General features: G+C 43.2%; 1 protein-coding gene across 1 annotated transcript in view; it reads right to left on the reverse strand.

Moving 5' to 3' along the window:
• LOC144537650 (DENN domain-containing protein 5B-like) overlaps window positions 1-13,065 on the reverse strand; it is a 93,874-nt gene that overhangs the window by 53,328 nt on the left and 27,481 nt on the right. The window contains 1 exon segment of the mRNA XM_078281429.1: window positions 2,045-2,104. Coding sequence (XP_078137555.1) covers window positions 2,045-2,104 — 60 coding nt within the window.

Raw genomic sequence — 13,065 nt, forward strand, 5'->3', positions numbered from 1 at the left:
ATTGGCAGGAGGCGTCTTGCGTTCTGAACCGGCTTCGTCCATGACTGATATTGGCTGTTGATGGCTGAGGCGTCTTCTTCGCGTTTCACCAAAACCGGCTCTGTAGACTCCGCCGCTGTGGCTGTTGAGGCGTCTTTGGTTGTGAACCGGCGCTGGAACTCCGCCAGCTGACTTCTCATTGGCTGTTGGAAACGTGAGACGTCTTCTTTGCGTTCTGAAAACCGGCCTGCTGGAGACTTCCGCCGGCTTGACTTCTACTATTGGCTGTTGAGACGGGAGACGTCTTGCGTTGTAAACTCGGCCTGTACTCCGCGACGCCTCTGGAGACTCCACCAGCTGACTTCTCTATTGGCTGTTGAAACAGGAGACGTCTCTTACGTTGTAAAACCAGCCTCTGGAGACTCCACCAGCTGACTTCTCAATGGCTGTTGAAACAGGAGATGTCTCTTATGTTCTAAAAACAGCCTCTGAAGACTGGACCAGCTGAGTCGCAGTGAAACCATCAGCTGGTTTGAGTCGCGCTCTAAAACGGTTTCCTCTCGTCGTGAATCTTTGGTCTGAACTTGACTTTACTCCAACTGGGGCTTGTACACTCAAACACACATCATGATTTCACTAGTTGTCTAGTGCCACAGGAAGTCCAGGGTTTTGTGCTTTGTGTCTTCTCTGCAAGCACAAGGACAACCGAGGCCCTGTGAGGCCCTTAACCATGACAAACAGAAGGCGACAGGGAAAGGATGAAGAGGGGAAGAAAAGAGAAGGGTAAGAGAGAGGCTTGCTTTGTTTAAGCCCTCCATCTTCTAAGTTTATTGACTCCCCAAAGTCCAGTCTGCAAGGGAGGAAAAGACAGAAAAACCAAACAATAACCTGGAGGCAGGGAAACAGGACGACTACATTTCTTTCATCAGGGTTCGGATGACGGGGGTAAAGTAAAATAGTAATTTACAAACCAGGGAGGACGAAAGAAACTGACTTGGATAACAAGCTCAGAGGAAGTTGACCCAAATACTGTACAACGAAGTACGAATATGAGAGAGAGGCTAAGAGGATGAAATGTAATGAAGGGTGTAATCCAGGTGGAAGTGGTGGAAACAGACGGAGGGACAGGAGTCTAGACACCATAGAAGTGAGAGACTGGAGTCATTTCTCTTTGGGGAAAATAAACGGGGTTTTAATAAAATCTGAGGCCGCTATGCTCTTAGGGTCGCAGCTTTAAGATTAAGAGCCCTATCTTGCACCCGGCGCAGCGCAGCATAGCGTAAAGCCTGACGCAAGTGTCTTTGCTAGTTTAAGACCGACCCAGTTGTCAGTTTCCTGTCCAGCGCCCACGTCGTTTAAATAGCAAATGCACCTGCGCCCATCTGTGTTCCCATGGGCGTGCTGGTCAGTCACAGGGAGGTGTGTTCAGGTGACTTCTTGGCGTATTGCTATCTTGAGGCAGCGGGAAGTGATCGCGCCATTGACCAACAAAAACCTGGTCTGAAGTCAATAACGCAGCATTTCATTGTTATTTTAACAGCAAATTAGTAAAATGCTCCTAGGCTTATGCACAGCGTGCGCACACTATGCTGGTTACACACACATACACAGGGACAAGCAGCAGCACACAAACATGCAAAAGATTACAAATAAAAATATTACGGTGCAAATCCTCCATCATAACAGCAATGCGCCAAGGTCCAAACACGCCTGGCTTTTAAAGGGAATGGGAGATGATCTCTGATTGGTTGATTGCATGTTACGCCCAAAACAGACCTAGGAATTATTGAAGTAAAACCCTTTTGAACCATGTGCCCGGTGCACGGACCCTTTTTTCTGCCGTTAAAATAGCTAAAGTGGATTTGGACACGCCCTAAACGCACCTGCAGCAGCGCTTCACGCTGTGCGCTTAGATCGTTAAAATAGGGCCCCTTATGTATATGCAATTTTCATTATACAGAGTCACTGTTGGGGTGTGGTGACACCATGTAAATAACACAGCAGGGAAACAGTGTGAGGTGTAGCGCTCTGTTATGAAGATGTGGAACAGTTGATGGTGTTTTACCTGTGGCTGCAGTATCTGGATCCCTGCCTTGGCGGTCTGCTTCTAGCCATTGGTACAAAGCTACGGGCGAGCCACATGCAGAAAAACATGGAGCAAAACAAAAGAAGAAAAAAAGAGCGCAATGTCAAAACAAATGCACACAGAAAAGCAGATTAATGATGCATAAGAATGAGTAGAGCATGAACATGACACAGACACTATCGATATCACAAGAGCATGGCATGGAATTTTAAGACACAACACACATGGGCTTGAAAGGGAGTATCTAAAACAGCACTTTTCAGTATTATTTTCATTAGTATGTTCGAGTGTGACATTCCTTTCGGTCTCCTCATAAGACCGTTTCATGAATATTTCAGAGGTGCAATGTTCAGTGAAAATGTTAACGATGCATGTCAGCGTCTGCCTTGAATGATGGATCTGTGAGTGAAGTGGTAGCATGGGGTTTAGTGTTAGTGAGCAGTAAACTATTTGGAGTTAAACCAAGCAGCATTTGCATGGCAACAAACATTTCCAGGAGCAGCAAAACCACTGACGTCAAATTGAGCTCTCAGTCAAACTCCAGACTCAAAGCCATGTCCTTTTCAAACTCAAATCCCTGAGTTTCTAACACAGGCTTTCTAATATAAATGTGTAGTCTCCGATTCCCCGGCCGAGATTACCCTGATGACATCAGCATGACATCACCCGGATTATTTTCTCAGACTTGACAAAGCTCCACCAGAGCCACATTATACAACTGTTTTGACAGGGTGAGTATTACTTCCTGGATCAATTTTACTCATCTTGCTGTGTAAAAGTGGTTGCATTCCCCTTCAAGACACTGTAAACATATTTAGTGAAAACAAGCTCACACTGTCTACTGTAAATGTTCGGATTACATCAGAATACAAACACTTAAATATACAGACAGTAGACTAATCCCGGTGAGAGAATCTCTGCTCTTGTGACTGGAGTCACCAGGCCGAGGATTAGAAGCCTTAATCAGCTCTCTCCTACACACTAAACTCCCTAGGAAAAGCAGGGCGTTTTACACTCGAGTATATATACCAACAACCTCACTTGTGCCTTCTGTATGACCCGGGAGAGACTATATCTTCCGGTGTCATCAGGGGATCTGTTCCTTTTTTCTTCTCGTGTGCAGATAGATATGTTTATCCCAAGTGCCTCAGTTTTTGAGAAAATGTTTTGAACACAGCAAAGAAGGAAATCAATATCTGTCATATGTCTGTCATATTGTTTCTGTATTTATTGTTTATTTCATATTATTATTTCATTCTGATTTAGTGCAATCTACTCTTCACCACTCACATCTCTGAAGTCAAACTGAGAACACGATCCAAAGAATGTATCATCTTATCAACCTCATCACCCTCGAGCTGTAGAAAGGTAAATTGTCCTGTTCACAGTTTCCTCACTCGACAAAGAAGAGGTTATTGATTTGCTCTGCTGTGGTGTTTGGGAGTGAACTGAACGTCTCACCAGTCATTCTGTGAAATGAGAGGTGGATAATGTGAGGGAAACTGCTCGGCTGTGGTGTGACAGGAAAACCACACACACAGTGCTGCTGGCATTATCTGCTTCTTACATCCCTGCATCTCAGTCTGTTCACTCTTATCTGCCCATTTTCATATCTCAGTTCATGAGCTCTAGAACTTTCACAGATAAAATCACTCCACCACATATCGTAAAAAGATGCAAAATACATTTTAGACATATCCTGGATCATGCAACCAACCTTCTTGCTTAAAATGATGTGTGTGTCTCACACACACACACACACACACACACAGCATCCAAACAGCTCATATGTGCACAAAAAACATTATAGTGACATAAATATGTTTATGCAGCTGGTAAATTCCTAATATATAGTGGGGATAACAAGTATTTGATACACTGCTGATTTTGCAGGTTTTCCTACTTACAAAGCATGTAGAGGTCTGTAATTTTTATCATAAGTACACTTCAACTGTGAGAGACGGAATCTAAAACAAAAATCCAGAAAATCACACTGTATGATTTTTAAATAATTAATTTGCATTTTGTTGCATGACATAAGTATTTGATCACCTACCAACCAGTAAGAATTCCGGCTCTCACAGACCTGTTAGTTTTTTCTTTAAGAAGCCCTCCTGCAGTTAATACAGGTAATGAGTGGAGACTCATTACCTGTATAACTGCACCTGTTTGAACTTGTTACCTGTATAAAAGACACCTGTCCACACACTCAAACAAACAGACTCCAACCTCTCCACAATGGCCAAGACCAGAGAGCTGTATAAGGACATCAGGGATAACATTGTAGACCTGCACAAGGCTGGGATGGGCTACAGGCCAATAGGCAAGCAGCTTGGTGAGAAGGCAACAACTGTTGGCGCAATTATTAGAAAATGGAAGAAGTTCAAGATGACGGTCAATCTCACTCGGTCTGGGGCTCCATGCAAGATCTCTCCTCGTGGGGCATCAATGATCATGAGGAATGTGAGGGATCAGCCCAGAACTACACGGCAGGACCTGGTCAATGACCTGAAGAGAGCTGGGACCATAGTCTCAAAGAAAACCATTAGTAACACACTACGCTGTCATGGATTCAAATCCTGCAGCGCACGCAAGGTCCCCCTGCTCAAGCCAACGCATGTCCAGGCCCGTCTGAAGTTTCCCAATGACCATCTGGATGATCCAGAGGAGGAATGGGAGAAGGTCATGTGGTCTGATGAGACAAAAATAGAGCTTTTTGGTCTAAACTCCACTCGCTGTGTTTGGAGGAAGAAGGAGGATGAGTACAACCCCAAGAACACCATCCCAACCGTGAAGCATGGAGGTGGAAACATCATTCTTTGGGGATGCTTTTCTGCAAAGGGGACAGAGCGACTGCACCGTATTGAGGGGAGGATGGATGGGGCCATGTATCGCGAGATCTTGGCCAACAACCTCCTTCTCTCAGTAAGAGCATTGAAGATGGGTCGTGGCTGGGTCTTCCAGCATGACAACGACCCGAAACACACAGCCAGGGCAACTAAGGAGTGGCTCCGTAAGAAGCATCTCAAGGTCCTGGAGTGGCCTAGCCAGTCTCCAGACCTGAACCCAATAGAAAATCTTTGGAGGGAGCTGAAAGTCCGTATTGCCCAACGACAGTCCCGAAACCTGAAGGATCTGGAGAAGGCCACTCACAGTTGAAGAGTACCTAAGATAAAAATTACAGACTTCTACATGCTTTGTAAGTGGGAAAACCTGCAAAATTGGCAGTGTATCAAATACTTGTTCTCCCCACTGTAGGTGTGTGTTTATATATATATGTGTGTGTGTGTGTGTGTGTGTGTGTGTGTGTGTGTGTGATTTGCACGCTCACACACACACGCACACACACACACACACACACACACACACACACACACACACACACACACACACACACACACACACACACACACACACAATGAACAATGAAGCAGTTTTGAGTGATTTTAAAGATCAGAATTGGCATGAGATCAATAGCAGTATTAAGCTGATTAGGTATTGGGTCTTCATATTCTGCTGCTCAATTGAGTATTGATTATCTGATTATTGATGTTGATTAAATGCCACTAGCATCTTAACTGCATCTCATGTTGCTCTGCTATTCTTCTAACTCAGTCCTGGTAATCCATTTTACCGTGTGCACAGGAAATAAATCTAGTTTCGATTTTATCCCACATGCAGTGCCAAACCAGCATTGAATGTATTTACCAAGTAGTTTGTCTGTATCAAAGCCTGATATATCTTCTTCCTCTGTGCCACAGAGCTCCATTGTTGTCCAAAAACTATTAAAAGACATCAGTGAGCCACACTGTTGCACTGGGTGACATGTTCATTCACTCCAATGAACACACACTGTAGTTCATTTTCACTCAATCCCACACACACTTTATTTACTTTACACGCAATTTATGAAAGGCCTAAGGCATGATCTACTTTTGATTTCACTTGTTCGACTTCAGACTTCACTACGTGTTCTTAGTTTATTTATTTGAAGAGATTCTTCTTCTATTTATTTAGTTATTTGGATGTGGGATTTCATTTAAACATCTCATTTTTATTTTTTGTTATGATGAAATACAATTTCAGTTGGACTTTTTTTTTTTTTTTTTTAAAGGACCCATCTGTTGTTTTGATATAAATAAAGGAATATTTCTCAGTCATTTGTCTGCAGCTCATTCTGTTAAATAAATTGTGAGAAAATCGTGACGTGAATCAAATCTGTGAATGGTGTGGAATCGTAAGTTGAGTGTATTGTTACAGTCCTATAGTTTAGTGTATATATAGGTTGATTTGACACGCACACAAGTGGAGTTTGGGTGACCTATCATGGCAGGTTTTTCGGTTTCCTTTCAAATAAGTATGAGCACAAATGACACATGAGCACAGTGAACTTGACGCATAAAGCCTTGTGTTTTGGGGTCATTTTCTATAATTAGCTGGGCTTGGACTCCACATATAGATGCAGTTACTTGCAGCTGAGACAAGCCACGTTCAAACAGCATCACACCATAGGGTGTGGACAAACCACTCTGTGCCTTGACTGAATGGGCTACTTAATCTTTAAAAGGTCAATGTGGCGAGAAAGCCAAGAAAAGCACACAAGCTGTATCAGAGCAGGATCTTCCCTCTGCAGCTCGCTGCACGGCAAACAAAAGCAACAACATTGGTGAGTCAGTTGATCCCACCCCCCCTCACACAACCCTCTGGGACTCTGTATGGACGCAGAGGATTTAACCTCGGGTCTGTTTTCATTATGATGGAGTCTTTTCCACCAAGCTGTCCGTCACCTCATCCAATTAGCGTTAGCTCTGCTGCTTCGTATTGGTTTTTTTGTGAGGTTGTTTGTGTGGTTTCAATCCTACCCGCACTAATTCAGATTTTTTTATATCAAATAATCGTCATGACAACCTGAATTAAACCACACAACACTAAGCTAAACACAAGAACACAACCAGACATGCTTTATCTAACTAAAATGAAAGGACTCTGTGTGTCTGTCCTTCCATTTTCCCAACAACGTTCATCCGGTCGACTTTACACTCGGCAGGTGTATTGTTGACGACCCAGGGAAGGGCAGCGTCAACATATGTATTAGTAGTGTGATATGTACACACTGTGTAATGTATTTAGAGGGCACCCCTATTAGCGCTTACATCGCCGAATGGTATGCTGGGTACAGCTCGCTCTCTGTGGCTCGCTACACTACATCCAAAAACAGAAGAAAGCAACTCAAAAATGTCAAGCATCAGCGATGTAACTTCCATAACGAACACTTTTGTTACCGGGAATAGCCTGGTCCCAAATAGCTAGCTGTTGACAAAGTACGCATATACTCTAGCGTTGCTAGGAGACGCAACTATGTCATGGCAGGTGTATTGCTCAGGCCCCAAGGAAGCGCAGTGCCCTGTCGAAAAAGCCTTGTTTTATTTTCCGATTGGTGGAATGCCTCTTTTGAGCGAGGAGTAAGAGCATTCTGTTCCCTCGTTCCTCAACTCCTCCCCTCATCAAGGTGTAAGTGTCTGGTTGCTACGGGTTACCCAGGAATTGAAAAAAAACAGCCGGCGAGAGCAGCTCTGCCATTAAAAGTGAAAGAGACTGTGCTAAGAGTATGAGGGCCGATCTGGCCCCTGTGGATGGCCCTCACTGCTGTCTCCCAAATTGAATTGCAAAGCAGCAGCGGTGCAACAGATCAGCAACAACAGATCAATGAAGCCTGCGTGTGTGTGTGTGTGTGTGTGTGTGTGTGTGTGTGTGTGTGTGAGACCTATACCTGCCTCTTTCTCTGCTATCCTCCCGTTCTGGTTCTCAGCGGACTCTCTGGTTTCTACTGCAAGTCTCTTCTGACACTGATGAAACTGTTTTATGAATACATTTTTCCAAAGTGCAGGGTTTCACACAGGGTCTGACACTAACTCCCATTATAAAAACTAGTCTCATGATGGCGTGTGTCACTGGTGTGTGACTTCGACACAACGTCACACATTAGCGTCTCTCACCTTCTCTTGTTACTAAGAGTGAATAACGGGTAATGTTTGTTTTGTTTTTTTTCATTTTTATTTAAATTATTATTATTTTTTTACTGTGAATAATTCAAATTGCTTCTTTTGTCCAAACAAGTGCCCAAAACACAAACATTTTCCTTTATTATTATTACTAATATTATTGAATATCAGTCTATGAAATAAATATATATGTATATAAAAAAAACGCCCATCACACCTTTCAATAATCCAAATCAAATGTTCAAAACCCAAAGATATTTAGTTAACAATGATACTGTATATAGCAGCAGAGCGTCTCATTTTTCACTAAGGCCACGTGCACACGTACCAAAACCATCTTTTTTTCCCCCCCCCCCATCTTCCCCGGCGTCGTTTCAAGAATATATAGCTGCTTTCTGACCGGAGGGATTTTTGCAGTTCCTAGAACATAACGTTCCTAGAACCCTTTTTTTTCTCGTGTTCCGACTGGACCAGTTTGGGGATTTTTAAGTTCCTCTGGCTGCAGTTCCTGTAACTCTTTCAGCTCCTACTTCAGGCCACGGTCTTTTCTCTTTTCCTCCTACCAGTCCCTATGGCCACTTGGCCAGTGAGAATGCAAATGGCAAAACCGGTTTTGGGGGAGAGTAGTTAGTAGAACTGTTTTAGAAGTGGACTGTTCCTATACGTTCATGCGTCCAAACGGATCCATTTGTAAAAGACTCAACACGCTACTTCATATTCCAGGCCTATAGGTGGCGCTGTTTCTGTGACAGAAATTCACCAAAAAACGGAGAAGAGACGGCGCATGCGCATAAAGCTTGCGCGCTATATACAAACAGACAGTAGAAGAAGAAACCAAACACGAGAAGAAGACGACGAAAATGGCTAGTGCAAGGAAACCAGAAACTACACAAGCGTGTAGTCCGCCATTGTGGTTGTTGTTGTTATTATTATTATTATTATGAGACGTCGTCGCAGGATAAGAGGTTGAAGGCTAGAGGTCGAGGGGTGCGGCGATGACGCAAGGGCGGCGTTTTCAAAATTTTTCACACTGGGACCAGGTTTTAAAAAAGTGCGTCTTCAGGCAGTGCGTTTACAGGATTCGTTTGGACGATCGGCCAAAATAATGCAAAACGTGCGTTTGCACCAAAAAGCGGTTCTGTGTGGCTGGCCCCTAAATCTGCTAAAAAATGATAATATATAATATAATATACTCAAATGTATCAGTTTAGCTCTAGCTGGAACCAGTGAATATTGAATCTTGACTTCCACTAATGAAGGGGACTGCGTGAAACATGAGTTCAACCAATGATCAACCTCTATGTAAATAGCTTGGGAGGTGCACCAACTGAACCTTCAATTGGCACGCATATCTAAACAGAGCACAACACATAGTTTTGTGTTTTTCTTTCTGAATCGCAATGACACTGTTATTTGTTGAAAAACCAAAAATACTGTAAAAGCCTACATACATACATACATACAAATCCTGTCCAATCTCTTGCAATCCTAATCTCACATAAAGGAACGTGTGACTTTCTACTGTTGGAATGTATGAATTCCATACAGATAAAGTGCAGTCTTTTTTCAACGATTGTCATCCAATACTCATAGTGTACATCAGAAATACACCGAAAGAGTACAATTTTATATTGACAACACAACTAAGCTTTTTGACAAAACTAAGCATCTTCTTTGTGACACAATCCCAATGACGTGACATTCTGATGGCACTGACATATATATAAATATATTATATACATATACAAGATTTACTTTTGAGGAATGGACTTGAGATTTTGAGCAAGTTACAGGCTTTTGCAGGTCATCCATTGTGCGGTGCCGTTTGTAATAATTGTTTTGAGAAATCGACTTACTGGTTTGCAAACGTTAAGAATGATTCCAGAAATGTACCAAAGCGACTGAGAAAAACTCTAATGTGGACGATTAAAACTTGCTTAGGTAGAAATTCTGGGATTTTTCAATTTATATCCGTGGCCTTTTTGCTGCAGGAGTTGCTGCCATCCTTTCTCAAGCTGAACCTTAACAGTTTGCTGCAAAAAAATAGCTTTCTTCACCCCCTCTGTCTGTATATCTGCTGACAATCATCACAATAATGAGGTCATTTCCATTAATAGAAACCCCATACAGCCAGCACCCCCCCCCTCATCCGAGTGTCAGGGGTGGGATATTATATGACACAAACTGCATCATTAGAGCCACAAATCACTTAATGCACCTCTAATTACATGCAATAGGCCCCAGGAGAATACATATATGTATGAAAGTATGAAAATGCACAAACAGTACACAATGAGGAGAGAAACAGTGAGGTAGCATCTCATTAGACAAAGCATGTTAAAGCTCCGCCCCTTACCAAGGAGAAAATGCCCAATTACAACACAACACAGACATGTGGGACAGACACTCTGCTCTAAGAGTGTATGAGAATCAGTGTGTGGAGTGGACTCCAGTAAGAGTCTCCTGCAGATTCACATTACTGTGTGTGTGTGTGTGTGTGTGTGTGTGTGTGTGTGTGTGTGTGTGTGTGTGTGTGTGTGTGTGTGTGTGTCCTAGGCTACACACACACACACACACACACACACAGGTTGGTAGTAAGAGGGCTGCAACAACTTGGGATGGCCAAAAAGGGGGCTAAACAGCTTGCAAAGTACTGTGCCATATCTGCTATTATTGGCAGCCGCCACATATGGCGGAGACGTTGCTACTTATACCCTTAAGAACTGAGTATTGTGCTTATTAAGTGATATTGTGAAGACCTGCTGCATGCCACTGGTCCATGAGTTTGCGTATTTATTGTACTGCATTTGTAATATTTGTGTCCCTGTATCATTTCCTTCATGTGGACATAAATAAATGGTTAAAGTGTGTGTGTGTGTGTGTGTGTGTGTGTGTGTGTGTGTGTGTGTGTGTGTGTCCCCTTTGGAGGCAGACCAAGCAGACAGACACTAATGAAGCAAACTCGGCAACTGCCGTGGCCGACTACAACACTGTCAGTGTTTCACCTGCAGCATAAAAAGGTACAGGCAGTGTGTGTTCATGGCTTTGACAGCAGGCCGTTATTCACAGTCTCCAGGGCTCGTATGTCTTGTGCTACTTCAAAAGCATCTGCTTGTGCATATCCTCAAAATCGGCTGAATACATTAAATCATCTCCCTCGGCGAGCCAGTCAAGCGTTAAAAATCAACAATGCATTGTGGGCAGAAAAAGAGCCTGTAGAGTGCACACAATCCCTACTGATGTGGAAATACAAGCTCAAACATGCAGCCACTTCATAAAGCACTCACATCTGGTTGGAATCTGAACAGGTAGAACATGGAAAATCCACACATACAAATTGATCCATTTATCATTGTTTGTCACATGTGCCATCCAGACAGATTTGACACATTTCTGTCCACCAGTCATCAGAGCACATTAAACAAGCCTTTACACATCTCAAAATGAACCAGCATCCTAATTATCACTCATAGACTTCACTCCAAATTCAACTTTTACTGTACTTGCAAGAGAGAGATAAAAAAAAAAAAGAATGCAATTTCTGTCTGCAGTATAGATCAAGCCCTAAAAACAGATGGGCCCTACATTCCCCATAATGCAATGATATGGTGTTGTTTAGTGTCTCTTGGCGGGTTGTTTTGCATCTCTTAATAGGCGTTTTGTGTCACTTTAAAGTTATTTTTTGGTCTCTTTATTTCTTGTGGTCATTTTGTGTGCATTTCTTTGTGGGTGTTTTGTGTCTCTTTGTTTTCGTGGTTATTTGTGCCTCTTTGTAGTCGCTTTGCAGTGCCTAACCGATAAGACTGACAGGGGCAGCAGTGTTTCCAAATATCTCAGTTTTAGGGGTCTTGAAATACTGAAGTAGTGCGGACGGGAGGCGCAAACGTAGCATTAGATATTCATTTTTTAAACCAAAAAGCAGTTGTAGTGTAGGTGTGGCCTAAGAAGTCGCTTTGGGTCATTTTGCATCTTTTCATGGTCATTTTGAGTCTTGTCCAGTGGCCCCCTGAACCTCTTGGTTTACTGGTCCAGTAGTTCATTAGGACCCCCCATTAGCTACAGCATTGCAGCAGCTATTCTTCTTGGGGTCCATAACTGATCCATCCATGATTTAGGACAGTGCAGGATAACCGATTGAATGAAGGAGAAAATGGACAGTATCTGTATGCAGAAGTAAAGCTCTACAAACAAAAGTGTAATAATAGTAGTGCTATCTTCACCTTTAAAATAATTTTTTTTAGCATTGACAACGTAAACATTTTCTCCACAGGGAAGGCCAACAAAGATTACCCCACGCTGATATTACGTTAAGCTTTGTCCCTATTCAGCAGCAGTGAAGAAAAGTTCTTCTTCATGGCCAGAACTCCCACTACAAATCAGCAGGAGCTCATCTACTGCTCCCATAATACAATGCTCATCCATTTGGCTTCACCAACACATTCCATCACCCAGTGCTCCACCAGCAGCACCTGCTACTACCACACACACACAGCTCATATGTGCACAAAAAAACACACTCAACCCTCTCGTTCTCTCTTAATGGAGCTAGCGCCAGCTACACCGAGCTTTGCTGCCAATGCCTGGCACTGGCTGGGTGAGAGCAGCAGCCATCTGTCTCCTTGGCAACAGGACAACTAAAGATTGAACTGTTGTTGTTAGGGTGTTGGACGGTGGTGAGGCGGCGGAGAACACCTTCTAATCTCTTAATCATTATGAATTATCCTTACATGATGGGGATCCAGGGTGAGAACACATGGCAAGTGTGTGTGTGTGTGTGTGTGTGTGTGTGTGTGTGTGTGTGTGTGTAACAATGGCCCAGTGTCTGGGCTAAACTGGCTCTATCGGCCCTATTCAGGACGGTACCGTGGTGATGTCATCACTCTTGTCATGCTGTCAAACCCTGCTTTGTGGCGCGGGAGGAGAACGGAGGGAAAAAGAGAGAGAACAAAAAAGAAGGAGGCTGGGGGAAGGAGATGTTGATGGTGGCGGATTCATTTT

The sequence above is a fragment of the Sander vitreus genome, chromosome 23 (assembly GCF_031162955.1).
Source record: "Sander vitreus isolate 19-12246 chromosome 23, sanVit1, whole genome shotgun sequence".
In the NCBI taxonomy this organism is placed as follows: Eukaryota; Metazoa; Chordata; class Actinopteri; order Perciformes; family Percidae; genus Sander; species Sander vitreus.